The sequence below is a fragment of the Salmo salar genome, chromosome ssa04 (genome assembly GCF_905237065.1).
Source record: "Salmo salar chromosome ssa04, Ssal_v3.1, whole genome shotgun sequence".
In the NCBI taxonomy this organism is placed as follows: domain Eukaryota; kingdom Metazoa; phylum Chordata; class Actinopteri; order Salmoniformes; family Salmonidae; genus Salmo; species Salmo salar.
In genome coordinates this window covers 65,767,593-65,783,290 of record NC_059445.1, presented here as the reverse complement: position 1 = coordinate 65,783,290, position 15,698 = coordinate 65,767,593, and the positions used below count along the sequence as shown (strand labels likewise).

The 15,698-nt window shown below is 40.4% G+C and overlaps 1 protein-coding gene across 2 annotated transcripts in view; it reads right to left on the bottom strand.

The window, feature by feature from the left end:
* LOC106603663 (opioid-binding protein/cell adhesion molecule) overlaps positions 1-15,698 on the bottom strand; it is a 379,546-nt gene that overhangs the window by 50,895 nt on the left and 312,953 nt on the right. For both annotated transcript variants that reach the window (XM_014197611.1, XM_014197610.2), the window contains one exon: positions 2,077-2,202. In XM_014197611.1, the coding sequence (XP_014053086.1) occupies positions 2,077-2,202 (126 nt within the window). The remainder of the gene's footprint in view (positions 1-2,076; positions 2,203-15,698) is intronic.

Sequence of the window (15,698 nt, the reverse complement as noted above, 5' to 3'; positions counted from 1 at the left end):
TGAGAATGTCTTTCCGAGCAGCCAAACATCCCTCACATCTTCCTCCTTTCTTCCTTTCATTAGAGCTTGCACATAAATGCCAAGTAAGATAACCCGCCATCTTCGCATCTCCCTGACATTAACAGACACTCTCAGCCACAGACATCGCTTATTGCTTTTCACAGAAGTGATTTCATCCCTTCATATTGGCTGCTTTTGTTGCCGTTTAATGTCAGTCTATGGTGTCTGTTATGACAACTAAATGAATATACATTTCCTTTCTCTGTTATTCCCCGATTCAATAGAGTAGAGTTGGTAGATCAACATTGCCATCATAATGCATGCATTGCATTAGAATAGAGTGTGGTTTTAATTACACTCAATTCCAATCATGGATAATGACACCATCTGGTTTATGCATACAGGCATTTCATTAAACAGTTACCCTTTGACTATAATTGTAACGTGCACTTCATATAAAAGTTAGCAGGAAACAGATGATATTCAATGTAAATATTGGAAAATCAGGGCAGTTGTTTTAGGGCGGTTGTTAAAGAGTGGCTCCAGTACTTTGGTATACTTTTTAACCAGTAGTTCTGAAAGTTTTATTTTATTTTTAAAATAGTGCTCACGGTCCCCGAAAATTGCATACTACGTCACATATGTGCAGATATGTGCACCACATCATTGCTCACCCTCTCACTCTGTGTGTGCATGATGTGCCTCATGCTAACTGTCACTCACATGGCAAGGGGCTGAAGCTCATTGGTTGAACTCGAATTGCTAGGGTAGGCTGGTCCACGTGGGGGAACATGTAGGGAAAATGGCACAGCACAGCTTCCAGAAAAACAGTTACTTTCAAACTAAGGATTTCGTGGCTAATTGAGGTAATATAGTAATTCTGCTCATAGATTATGCATGTATGAACTACACATTGACACATCCAGCCCCAAGCGCAAGGTTTAAAAAATACTTAGTAGTCGCCAAAGTTCCAGAGCATGTCTTAAAAAGGGGATATTGAAAATCCTGTACTGTGAAGAAGAATTGGCTCAGCCGATTACATGTAAATGAGAGACAAACATCTGGACTGCATGCATTCATGTTGAGTGTTCCAGGCAGAACGTGTGTGATCGTATTGAAGCAAGCAGCCCATGACTCTTGGAGCATGTTCACTGGAAACCGAAGGGCTGCTTCTACACGTAATTAGAAGACAAAACACGTTTACACACACACACACACACACACACACACACACACACACACACACACACACACACACACACACACACACACGGCTATCTCGTGGCTTGTGGTTGTCAGCACAAACAGAAAAATAACAAAACTTATCCAACATTGAATGGCCTATGGCCAAGCTATTAGTATATTTGGCTGCAGGTTGGACCTACCAGCATTGAGGTTGTAGGTTTGTCTCCCGTGGGCATCATATTCAAAATGCACTGTCTATACAATGCTTTCGATCTACTAAATTGGGACCTACTAAATTGAGTAAAATCAAGCGTTGTATCACTCAAACTCCAGTTTGATGTTAAAATACTAGGTACAGATGGGACAACCATTTCAAAACATCAATAAATTGCCCTTTTAATGTAAATTCATCAATATGGCTGACAGTACAACTGTTCTGCTAGCCTGAAACACCTAGTTAGCCTATATACTGCAGGCAATATTCATGTGAATCAAGTGATGTAGGTGTTCTTTTAGAAGGAAGGTTGACACAAGACACTACATTTTAGATGGATAAATTAGGTCAGGCTGTTCGTCAGCTTTGTTCGTCAGCCAAGGACTCCATACTTATTACACGGTCATGGAGCATTACATACAGTATGGGCGGGTGGGTCAATAACCGAAAGGTGGCTGGTTTGACTACCCGAGCCGACAAAGTGGAAATCTGTCGATGTGCCCTTGAGCAAGGCACTTAACTCTAATTTGTTATACACCAACCTCTTAAAACATCAGCAACACAGCTAATTAGAATTTTGATGACTAGAGACGATACGCTTTTAGAATAGATACACTGCTCTATTATACTCATTGATTGATTCTATGTTTTGACCTCAAAGGTTTGCAGAGTTTTACCTTTTGCAGAGCGATGTTTCCATATGATGTTAGGCTCTGGTCGTCCAATGGCCAGACACATGAGAGTTACATTACTGCCCTCATTCACTGTGATGTCCGTCGATATGTTTGTGATCTTCGCAGGTACTAAGAAAAGAGGAAACATAAACAAAGCACATTTAAGCAATAAGGCCCGATAGGGTGTGTTATATGGCAAATATACGTTGTATAAGTTTTAATGTCACATTCACAAGTACAGTGAAATTCCTTTCTTGCTAGCTCTAACCACAACAATGCAGTAATCAATAACAATGTAATACTAAAAATAACAAGGTAGAACAAAAAAAGTAAAAAAAGTACTTGATCCCCTGCTGATTTTGTACGTTTGCCCACTGACAAAGAAATTATCAGGCTATAATTTTAATACAAGGTTTATTTGAACAGTGAGAGACAGAATAACAACAAAAATATCCAGAAAAACGCATGTCAAAAATGTTATAAATTGATTTGCATTTTAATGAGGGAAATAAGTACTTGACCCCCTCTCAATCAGAAAGATTTCTGGCTCCCAGGTGTCTTTTATACAGGTAACGAGCTGAGATTAGGAGCACACTCTTAAAGGGAGTGCTCCTAACCGCAGCTTGTTACCTGTAAAAAAGACACCTGTCCACAGAAGCAATCAATCAATCAGATTCCAAACTCTCCACCATGGCCAAGACCAAAGAGCTCTCCAAGGATGTCAGGGACAAGATTGTAGACCTACACAAGGCTGGAATGGGCTACAAGACCATCGCCAAGCAGCTTGGTGAGAAGGTGATGACATTTGGTGCGATTATTCGCAAAGAAACACAAAAGACCTGTCAATATCCCTCGGCCTGGGGCTCCATGCAAGATCTCACCTCGTGGAGTTGCAATGATCATGAGAACGGTGAGGATCAGCCCAGAACTACACGGGAGGATCTTGTCAATGATCTCAAGGCAGCTGGGACCATAGTCACCAAGAAAACAATTGATAACATCTGAATGACTCAGAGGACAACTGGTGAAAGTGTTGTGGTCAGATGAGACCAAAATGGAGCTCTTTGACATCAACTCAACTCGCCGTGTTTGGAGGAGGAGGAATGCTGCCTATGACCACAAGAACACCATCTCCACCGTCAAACGTGGAGGTGGAAACATTATGCTTTGGGGGTGTTTTTCTGCTAAGGGGACAGGACAACTTCACCGCCTCAAAGGGACGATGGACGGGTACCGTCAAATCTTAGGTGAGAACCTCCTTCCCTCAGCCAAGGCTTTGAAAATGGGTCGTGGATGGGTATTCCAGCATGACAATGACCCAAAACACACAGCCAAGGCAACAAAGGAGTGGCTCAAGAAGAAGCACATTAAGGTCCTAGAGTGGCCTAGCTAGTCTCCAGACCTTAATCCCATAGAAAATCTGTGGAGGGAGCTGAAGGTTCGAGTTGCCAAACGTCAGCCTCGAAACCTTAATGACTTGGAGAAAATCTGCAAAGAGGAGTGGGACAAAATCCCTCCTGAGATGTGTGCAAACCTGGTGGCCAACTACAACAAACGTCTGACCTCTGTGATTGCCAACAAGGGTTTTGCCACCAAGTACCAAGTCATGTTTTGCAGAGGGATCAAATACTTATTTCCCTCATTAAAATGCAAATCATTTTATAACATTTTTGACATGCGTTTTTCTGGATTTCTTGTTGTTGTTATTCTGTCTCTCACTGTTCAAATAAACCTACCATTAAAATTATAGACTGATAATTTCTTTGTAAGTGGGCAAACGTACAAAATCAGCAGGGGATCAAATACTTCCCCCCCCCACTGTATAGGGGTAAGGTGACTAGGAATCAGGATATATGATAAACAGAGTAGTACCAGCGTATATGATGATTGTATGTGAGTGGGTGTGTAGAGACAGTATAAATGTATGTGCATATTATGCGTGTGTGAGTGTAACAGTTTAGCTTCCGTCCCTCTCTTCGCCCCTACCTGGGCTCGAACCAGGGACCCTCTGCACACATAGACAACAGCCACCATCGAAGCATCGTTACCCATCGCTCCATAAAAGCCGCGGCCCTTGCAGAGCAAGGGAAACAACTACTTCAAGATCTCAGAGTGAGTGACGTCACCGATTGAAATGCTATTAGCGCGCACCCCGCTAACTAGCTAGCCATTTCACATCGGTTACATGAGCAAATGGTGGAGTGAGTGTTTGCATGTGTGTTGGAGTATCAGTGTGCTTAGTGTGTAGGGCCTTGTTCTTAGCCCTTAGTCGTGTTATATTGTGCATATAGCACATATCCTGTGGGACCTTATTGCTTTTACAAAGCAGTTACCAACATATTAAAACAATAAATTACATTGTTCGCCTAAATACTCACTACTGATTTTTCAGAGGGTGTTGATTATTTCTCAGCAAATGCAGAGCAAAACAATTTATTTAACGGGTAAAAAGTAGTTCTAACATAAAATTGTAAAAATCTAAAAAAAGATTTGCCCACCTAGGAAAAGAAAGGATGCGAATTTAGCTTGTGAGCCAGTATTCATTTAGCAAACTTTTATCCAGCGTTGTTGCATGTCATTTCCGGCACATTTAGTGACCACTAGCTAGTAAAATGTTCCCAAGAGGCGAAACCAAAACTGTTGTAAAACAGTGTTACATCTTTGAAGTGATCTTTCAAAAGTCAAATTTATTTGATTGTCATAAGTAGTTAGCTAACATTTAATAGCGATGCTTAGCTAGCTAGTATTTTCCCAAGAAAATGTGTTACCAAGGCAACAAGCTAGAGCTATGTGAATTTTTGTTTATACGTTAGACTGCTATGTGAATTTGAACTTACATGTAACAATTGTCACATCCATTATTATAGCTAATCATGATTATTAGAATGGATAGGGCAGACAGATACAGTGACTTCAGAAAGTGTTCACACCCCTTTTTCCACATTTTAATGTGTTACGTCCAAAATAATCCATCGTTATATCCGAATAGCGGCGTTTTGTTCGTGCGTCCCAGACACTATCCGAATGGTAAAGAAGGGTCGTGCGCATGGCGCAATTCGTGACAAAAAAAATCTAAATATTCCATTACCGTACTTCGAAGCATGTCAACCGCTGTTTAAAATCCATTTTTATGCAATTTTTCTCGTAAAAAAGCGATAATATTCCGACCGGGAATGTCCATTTAGCTAAACAGAGGAATGAAAACAAACCTTTCGGACGACGCGGGCACGAGCCTGAGTCTCACAGTACTGTAACCAGCCACTACCCAAACGCGCTACTTTGTTTCAGCCAGAGCCTGCAAAGCCACGATTCCGCTTTTTGCCGCCTTCTGAGAACCTATGGCAGCCGTAGGAAGTGTCACGGGACAGCTAAGATCCTCACTCTTCAATAAACAGAGACAAGAAGAACGACACCTTGTCAGACAGGCCACTTCCTGAATGAAACCTTCTCAGATTTTGGCCTGCCATATGAGTTCTGTTATACTCACAGACACTATTCAAACAGTTTTAGAAACTTTAGGGTGTTTTCTATCCAAAGCCAATAATTATATGCATATTCTAGTTACTGGGCAGGAGTAGTAACCAGATTAAATCGGGTACGTTTTTTTATCCAGCCGTGAAAATACTGCCCCCTAGCCATAACAGGTTAAGAAGGAAAGATATTCCACAAATTAACTTTTAACAAGGCATAACTGTTAATTGAAATGCATTCCAGGTGACTACCTCTTGAAGCTGGTTGACAAAATGCCAAGAGTGTGAAAAGATGTCATCAAGGCAAAGGGTGGCTCCTTAGAAGAACCTCAAATATATTTTGATTGTTTAACACTTTTTTGGTTACTACATGATTCCATGTGTAATACCTGTTTGATGTCTTCACTATTATTCTACAATGCAGAAAATAGTCAAAATTAAGAAAAACCCTTGAATGAGTAGGTGGGTCGAACTTTCGACTGGTACTGTATATATACACTACCTTACAAAAGTTTGGGGTCACTTAGAAATAACCTTATTTTTGAAAGAAAAACACATTTCATTTCCATTAAAATAACATCAAATTGATCAGAAATACAGTGTAGACATTGTTAATGTTGTAAATGACTATTGTAGCTGGAAACTGCAGATTTTTTAAGCCCATTATCAGCAACCATCACTCCTGTGTTCCAATGGCACGTTGTGCTAGCAAATCCAAGTTTATCATTTTAAAAGGCTAATTGATCATTAGAAAACCATTTTGCAATTATTTCAGCACAGCTGAAAACTGTTGTTCTGATTAAAGAAGCAATAAAACTGGCCTTCTTTAGACTAGTTAAGTATCTGGAGCATCAGCATTTGTGGGTTCGATTACAGGCTCAAAATGGCCAGAAACAAAGATCTTTCTTCTGAAACTTGTCAGTCTATTCTTGTTCTGAGAAATGAAGGCTATTCAATGTGAGAAATTGCCAAGAAACTGAAGATCTCGTACAACACTGCTCACGATGGTGCAGCTGAATAACTTGTTGAGGATCTGGGGACCCATGCCCCATACAACTCTCCTTCCGTGGCCTCCAACTGCTCTTAAATACAAGTAAAACTAAATGCATGCTCTTCAACCGATCGCTGCCTGCACCTGCCCGCCTGTCCAACATCACTACTCTGGACGGTTCTGACTTAGAATATGTGGACAGCTACAAATACCTAGGTGTCTGGTTAGACTGTAAACTCTCCTTCCAGACTCATATCAAACATCTCCAATCCAAAGTTAAATCTAGAATTGGCTTCCTATTTCGCAACAAAGCATCCTTCACTCATGCTGCCAAACATACCCTTGTAAAACTGACCATCCTACCGATCCTCGACTTCGGCGATGTCATTTACAAAATAGCCTCCAATACCCTACTCAACAAACTGGATGCAGTCTATCACAGTGCCATCCGTTTTGTCACCAAAGCCCCATATACGACCCACCACTGCGACCTGTACGCTCTCGTTGGCTGGCCCTCGCTTCATACTCGTCGCCAAACCCACTGGCTCCAGGTCATCTACAAGACCCTGCTAGGTAAAGTCCCCCCTTATCTTCGCTCACTGGTCACCATAGCAGCACCCACCTGTAGCACACGCTCCAGCAGGTATATCTCTCTGGTCATCCCCAAAGCCAATTCCTCCTTTGGCCGTCTCTCCTTCCAGTTCTCTGCTGCCAATGACTGGAACGAACTACAAAAATCTCTGAAACTGGAAACACTTATCTCCCTCACTAGCTTTAAGCACCAGCTGTCAGAGCAGCTCACAGATCACTGCACCTGTATGTAGCCCATCTATAATTTAGCCCAAACAACTACCTCTTCCCCTACTGTATTTATTTATTTATTTTGCTCCTTTGCACCCCATTATTTCTATTTCTACTTTGCACTTTCTTCTACTACAAATCTACCATTCCAGTGTTTTACTTGCTATATTGTATTTACTTTGCCACCATGGCCTTTTTGCCTTTACCTCCCTTATCTCACCTCATTTGCTCACATTGTATATAGACTTATTTTTCTACTGTATTATTGACTGTATGTTTGTTTTTACTCCATGTGTAACTCTGTGTTGTTGTATGTTGTCGAACTGCTTTGCTTTATCTTGGCCAGGTCGCAATTGTAAATGAGAACTTGTTCTCAACTTGCCTACCTGGTTAAATAAAGGTGAAATAAAAAATAAATAAAAAATGCCAAATCTTTTCAGTCTTCTGAGGTGGAAAAGGTGTTGTTGGGCCCTCTTCATGGCTGTCTTAGTGTGTTTAGACCATGATAGTTTGTAAGTGAAGTGGACACCAAGGAACTTGAAGTTTTTGACCTGCTCCACTACAGCTGCGTCGATGCTAATGGGGGCCTGTTTGGCCCTGCTTTTCCTGTAGACAACGATCAGCTCCTTTGTCTTGCTCACATTGGTGGAGAGGTTGTTGTCCTGGCACCACACTGCCTTAATGATGGTGTTGGAGTCGTGCTTGGCCACGCAGTCGTGGGTGAAAAGGGAGTACAGGAGGAGACTAATCACGAACCCGAGGGGCCCCAGAGTTGAGGATCAGCGAGGCAGATGTGTTGTTGCCTACCCTTACCACCTGGGGCGGCCTGTCAGGAAGTCCATGATCCATTTGCAGAGGGAGGTGTTTATAAAATAGAAACATTTCCTCATCAATCACACACAATGCCACATAATGACAAAGCAAAAACAGGTTTTTAGAAATGTTTGCAATATATATATATATATATATATATATATGAAATACCTTATTTACATAAGTATACAGACCCTTTGCTATGAGACTCAAAATTGAGCAAGTTCTACAACTTGATTGGAGTCCACCTGTGGTAAATTCAATTTATTGGACATGATTTGCTTTGTCATTATGGGGTATTGTGTGTAGATTGATGAGGAAAAAACAAAATGTTTATTGATTTTAGAACAAGGCTGTAACGAATCAAATTGTAGAAAAAGTCAAGGGGCCCGAATGCACTGTATATATTTGATGGGATGTATAGACAATATAAACAGTATATGGATAGAATATGTAGCATGTACTGTATATAGGGGAAAGGGGAAACGGGGATACCTAGTCAGTTGTACAACTGAATGCATTCAACTGAAATGTGTCTTCTGCATTTAACCCAACCCCTCTGAATCAGAGAGGTGCGGGGGACTGCAATAATCGACATCCATGTCTTCGGCTTTACGGTGAAAGCATAAAGTTAGATTATGTTAGGACAGGTACAACACAAGAAAAACCACACAGCCATTTTCCAAGCAGGAGAGGGGTCACAAATACCAGAAATTCAGCTAAAGTTAAGCACTAACCTTTGACGATCTTCATCAGATGACACTCCTAGGACTCAATGTTAGACAATACATGTATGTTTTGTTCGATAAAGTTCATATTTATATCCAAAAACAGCATTTTACATTGGCGCGTGATGTTCAGAAAATATTTTGCCTCCAATACTCCGGTGAATCAGCACAACAATTTACAAAAAATACTCATCATAAACGTTGATAAAATATTAAACTGTTATTCAAAGAATTTTAGATAACCATCTCCTTAATGCAACCACTGTGACAGATTTCAAAAAAGCTTCACGGGGAAAGCACACTTTGCAATAATCTGAGTACGGCGCTCAGAAACATACACTAGGCAATACAGATACCCGCCATTTTGGAGTCATCTAAAATCATAAATAGCATTATAAATATTCACTTACCTTTGATGATCTTCATCAGAAGGCACTTCCAGCAATCCCAGGTCCACAATAAATGTTGTTTTGTTCGATAAAGTCCATAATTTATGTCCAAATACCTCCTTGTTGTTTGCGCGTTCAGTAAGCTACTCCAAATGTAGGAAGCGCGCCCAAAATTTCACGACGAAAAGTTTTTAAAAAAAAGTTATATTTACGTTCATTGAAACATATCAAACATTGTATAGCATCAATCTTTAGGGCCTTTTTAACATAGAACTTCAATAATATTCCAACCGGACGATTCCAATGTCTTGAAAAACGTTTTGGAACACAGCTACCTCATCACGTGAACGTGGGCCAATGAACTCATGTCCTTCCCTGAGTCACCAACTCCCCGGCCTTCATGTTCGCTCTCTGTTCACTGCAAAAGCCTGAAACTAGGTTCTAAAGACTGTTGACATCTAGTGGAAGCCTTAGGAAGTGCAAAATGAACCCTAAGTCACTGTGTGTTGGATAGGCAATGACTTAAAAAGACTACAAGCTCCAGATTTCCCACTTCCTGGTTAGATTTTTCTCAGGTTTTTGCCTGCCGTATGAGTTCTGTTATACTCACAGATATCATTCAAACAGTTTTAAAACTTCAGAGTGTTTTCTATTCAAATCTACTAATAATATGCATATTCTAGTTCCTGGGCCCGAGTAGTAGGCCGTTTAATTTGGGTACGTTTTTCATCCGGCCGTGAAAATACTGCCCCCTACCCAAGAGAGGTTAATGCCAAGATAATGGAATTCATTGCCCTTGACAATCAACCGTTCTCTGTCATGGGTGATGTTGGCTTTCGCCGACTGGTCGAGCACCGGTTAACATTACCATTAACATTAAGTGCGCTATTTTTCGATGTTGCCCTACCGGAGTTACACAGTAATAGCTTCACGACATACATACTATGGAACGCCATTTGAGTCTTTGCGTGTCAAAAAAGATACAGTAGCACTGTCAAAGCTGTACAAAAAAGCCAGCAAACAAGCAAACACCGGCCACAAACGATGTGTTTACAATACCGCATTGGTAATAAAGCATCATTTGTTCGACCGCAACTTCTGGGGTACCTACAGTAGCAAGCACCAATACAACCAGCCTGAAAACAATGACCAGTAAAAACTGCAGTCATTTTCATTATTCTTAGCAATGATTTAGGAATCCTTGTGAGTAAGTATTAGCTAGGTTGACACTTGTTGTTTGCCTATTGAAATTTAACTTCAGTTCATGAAAATAAATAGCTAGCCAGCTACTTAACCCTGTTGCCCAAAGCTAACGTTATAAGCAGCCAGCTGGCTTCATCTGGCTAGTGACGCTCGACAGGACCGGATTATGTGTTGTGAAGCTAGCCACAATAAGGATTAGGCACAATAGTGGAATTTGCGGTTTGCCTTCAAAATAAAAATGTAATTGACAGTGATGCAAATGAATACAAATAGTAGAATTATGCCATACTTTTATTTTGAAGGCTAACCCCAAAGTCCACTATTGTGGCTAATCCTTATTGTGGCTAGCTTCACATAGATAGGTCCCGACCACCATTAATCAAATAAGAACTGTTTTATAAATTAGTTTTTTTAGATGATGACAGCTAGCTATATAGTTAGCTAGCTAACTATAGCTACTGAAACAGATTATGTCGTGTTATTTGACACGTCAAATAGTGTTATTTGACTTGTATCGTTTTTGACACGCAAAGACCCAAACGGCGTTCCATAGAAATCCTGGTTGAGAATGAAACGACTGAACAAATGAACAACAAAACAGCACAGAAAGTAAGTGAAAGAAATATGTTTCGATTATGTTTTATTGGTAATGGGGACATATGTAAATGCCAACAAAATAACTTTTTGGTCAGTGTGGTGCGTGTGTAACCTTTAGTTAACTAGGCAAGTCAGTTCAAATTCTTATTTACAATGACGGCTCGGACAACGCTGGGCCATTTGTGCACCGCCCTATGGGACTCACGGCCGGATGTGATACAGCCTGGATTCGAACCAGGGTCTGTAGTGACGCCACTTACACTGAGATGCAGTGCTTTACACCGCTGCGTCCATGTGTGTGTGTTAAGTATTTAACTGTACTAGAATACTTAAAAGGCTGCTAAAACTTTTAATATCGGTTATCGGTATCGTTTTTTTGACAAGGAAAATATTGGATATTGGTATCGGCCAAAAATGTAATATCGGTGCATCACTAGTAAAAATAAAAAAAGCAGACACTGAATATCCCTTTGAGCATGGTGAAGTTATTAATTGCACTTTGGATGATGTATCAATAGACTCTGTCACTACAAAGATACAGGCGTCTTTCCTAACTCAGTTGCCAGAGAGGAAAGAAACCGCTCAGGGATTTCACGATGGAGCCAATGGTGACTTTAAAACAGTTAGAGTTTGATGGCTGTGATAGGAGAAAACTGAGGATGGATCAATAACATTTTAGTTACTCCACAATACTAACCTAATTGACAGAAGGAAAATAATAAAACTATTCCAAAACATGCATCCTGTTTGCAATAATACTGCAAAACATTTTTTGTCCTGAATACAAAGTGTAATATTTGAGGCAAATCCAATACAACACATTACTGAGTACCACTCATCATATTTTCAAGCATAGTGGTGGCTGCATCGTGTTATGTGCATGCTTGTAATCGTTAAGGACTGGAGAGTTTTTCAGGATAAAATAGAAACTGAATGGAGCTAAGCACAGGCAAAATCCTAGAGGAAAACCTGGTTCAGTCTGCTTTCCACCAGACATTGGGATATGAATTCACCTTTCAGCAAGACAATAACCTGCAAATCTACATTGGAATTGCTTACCAAGAAGACTATGAATTACTTAAATCTACTTGACAATCTATGGCAAGGCTTAAAAATGGTTGTCTAGCAATGACCAACAACCAATTTGACAGGAGCTTGAAGAATTTTGAAAAGAATAATGGGCAAATGCTGCAAATCAAGGTGTGTAAAGCTCTTAGAGACTTACATAGAAAGACATAGCTGTAATCTCTGCCAAATGTGTTTCTACAAAGTACTGACTCAGGGGTGTGAATACTTATGCAAATTAGATATTTCTGTATTTAATTTTCAATAAATGTGAAAACATTTTTAAAAACTGTTATTATGGGTTATTTTGTGAAAAATCTATTTAATCCATTTTTAATTCAGGCTGTAACACAACAAAATGTGGAATAAGTAAAGGGTTATGAATACTTTTTGAAGGCACTGTAAGCACTGTAGGTGGCCAGTGGCCAGTGACTGGTAACCTTACTGCTCTAATTATTAAGCATTTCTCGTGCCCATTTCTGTTTAATGCAGGGGAAAATGTCCAACCTACTTTTAAATGCCACAGCATAACTTTCTCCAAACTTCACTTATGATATACCATTACAAATCAAATGAAATGTTATTTGTCACATACACATGGTTAGCAGATGTTAATGCGAGTGTAGCGAAATGCTTGTGCTTCTAGTTCCAACAGTGCAGTAATATCTAACAATAATATCTAACAGTAATATCTAACAAGTAATCTAACAATTCCCCAACAACTACCTAATACACACAAATCTAAAGGGGTGAATGAGAATATGTACATGTAAGTATATGGATGAGCGATGGCGAAGGTGCAATAGATGGTATAAAATGCAGTATATACATGTGATATGAGTAATATAAGATATGCAAATATTAAAGTGGCATTATTTAGAGTGCATTGTATGAAGTGACTAGGGATCCATTTATTAAGGTGGCCAGTGATTGGGTCTCAATGCAGGCAGCAGCCTTTCTGAGTTAGTGAGTTTTAAGTTCCTCGGCTTACACATCACTGACAATCTGAAATGATCCACCCACACAGACAGTGTTGTGAAGAAGGCACAATAGCACCTCTTCAACTTCAGGAGGCTGAAGAAATTTGGCATGGCCCCTAAGACCCTCACAAACTTTTACAGATGCACAACTGAGAGCACCCTGTTGGGCTGTATCACCGCCTGGTATGGCAACTGCACCGCCCGCAAACACAGGGCTCTCCAGAGGGTGGTGCGTTCTGCCCAACACATCACCTGGGGCACACTGCCTGCCCTCCAGGACACCTACAGCACCCGATGTCACAGGAAGTCCAAAAAGATCATCAAGGACATTAACCACCCAAGCCACGGCCTGTTCACCCCGCTATCATCCAGAAGGCAAGGTCAGTACAGGTGCATCAAAGCTGGGACCGAGGGACAGAAAAACAGCTTCTATCTCAAGGCCATCAGACTGTTCAATAGACATCATTAGCCGACTATCACCCGGTTACTCAACCCTGCACCTTAGAGGCTGCTGCCTTATATACATGGAATCACTGGCCACTTTAATAACGGAACACTAGTCACTTTAATAAATGTTTACATACTGCTTTACTCATCTCATATGTATATACTGTATTCTATTCTACTGTATTTTAGTCAATTCCACTCTGACATTGCTCGTCCTAATATTTTTATATTTCTGAATTCCATTCTGTTACTTTTAGATTTGTGTGTATTGTGAATTGTTAGATACTACTGCACTGTTGGAGCTAGGAGCACAAGCATTTTGCTACACCTGCAATAACATCTTCTAAAAACGTGTATGTGACCAATACAATCTGATTTCATAAGTAGTTTCATTGTAACGTTACATCTTTGAAAACTGATCTGCAACCTGCAACCTGCCGTGCCTTTAGCAACTATGTGCTTTTAGTAGGACTAGAGGTTGTAACTGTTTGAACAGTAACAATGGTTACTTGCTTGCTGTTGAGGGACAACTTCATATTTATCCTTAGCCTAGTTAGCTAGCTAGCTACTTGCTGTAACCAGGGCTTGTGTTCAAAATGTTTCAGGGTCTGATAACAATACCAGACATTTAATTCAGTGTCGAACAATTCAGTGCAGTAAAAAAAGGTTTTGAATACTGCTTTATTTTCAGAATCTATGTGAAGGAGTGAGAGCCGGAGGGGCAGCTGCCACCTGCATGGCTGAAGAAGAAAATACACGCTATGCTACTATATGTTGTTCAGCCGTCTCTCCTTCCAGTTCTCTGCTGCCAATGACTGGAACGAACTACAAAAATCTCTAAAACTGGAAACACTTATCTCCCTCACTAGCTTTAAGCACCAGCTGTCAGAGCAGCTCACAGATTACTGCACCTGTACATAGCCCATCTATAATTTAGGCCAAACAACTACCTCTTCCCATACTGTATTTATTTATTTTGCTCCTTTGCACCCCATTATTTCTATTTCTACTTTCCACTGCAAATCTACCATTCCAGTGTTTTACTTGCTATATTGTATTTACCTCGCCACCATGGCCTTTTTTGCCTTTACCTCACCTCATTTGCTCACTTTGTATATAGACTTATTTTTCTACTATATTATGTTTGTTTTACTCCATGTGTAACTCTGTGTTGTTGTATGCGTCAAACTGTTTTGCTTTATCTTGGCCAGTTCGCAATTGTAAATGAGAACTTGTTCTCAACCTGCCTACCTGGTTAAATAAAGGTGAAATAAATAAAATAAATAAAAAATGTTATCTTGACATTTATTTCTGTGCTGTACTTAGCTAATAAAGTTTCCCCTTTCTCTGAGTTCACCAACACTTTCCCATCTATTTCCTATGCTTCACCAGCAAATGCATGTAAGTGTGAAGATATACTGTACATGTTAGAAAGGAGCAAGTATTCCAGAGAAATGTACTGCAATTGGCATAATACCTATTAATAATTAATAATACATATTGATGTTGAAAGCTATCCTATACAAGGAGTACCGGTACCGAGTCAATGTGCAGGGGTACGAGGTAGTTAAGGTAATTTAGGTAATATGTAGGTAGTGGTAAAAGTGACTAGGCAATCAGGTTAGATAATAAACAGAGTAGCAACAGCAGCATATGTAAAGAGTGTGAACATGTCTATGTGTGAGTGTTTGTGTGTGTGTGGCATCAATATGCATGTTTGTGTTTTTTTGTTATTGTGTGTGAGAGTACTGTATGTATTGTGTGTGTGTGTGTGTGTAGAGCCCAGTGAGTGTGCATAGAGCCGGTGCAGGAGAGTCAGTGCAAATAAAAAGGTGGTCAATGGAAATAGTCAGGGAAGCCATTTGATTAACTGTTCAGCAGTATTATGGCTTGGGGGTAGAAGCTGTTCAGGAGCCTTTTGGTCCCAGACTTGGCGATCCGGTGCCGCTTGCCATGAGGTAGCAGAGAGTACAGTCGATGACTTGGGTGTCTGGAGTCTGACAATTTTTAGGGCCTTTCTCTGACAGTGCCTGGTATAGAGGTCCTAGATGGCAGAGAGCTTGGCCCAAGTTACTACCCCCTGTAGCGCCTTACGGTTGGATGCCAAGCAGTTGCAATACCAAGCGGTAATGCAGCCAGTC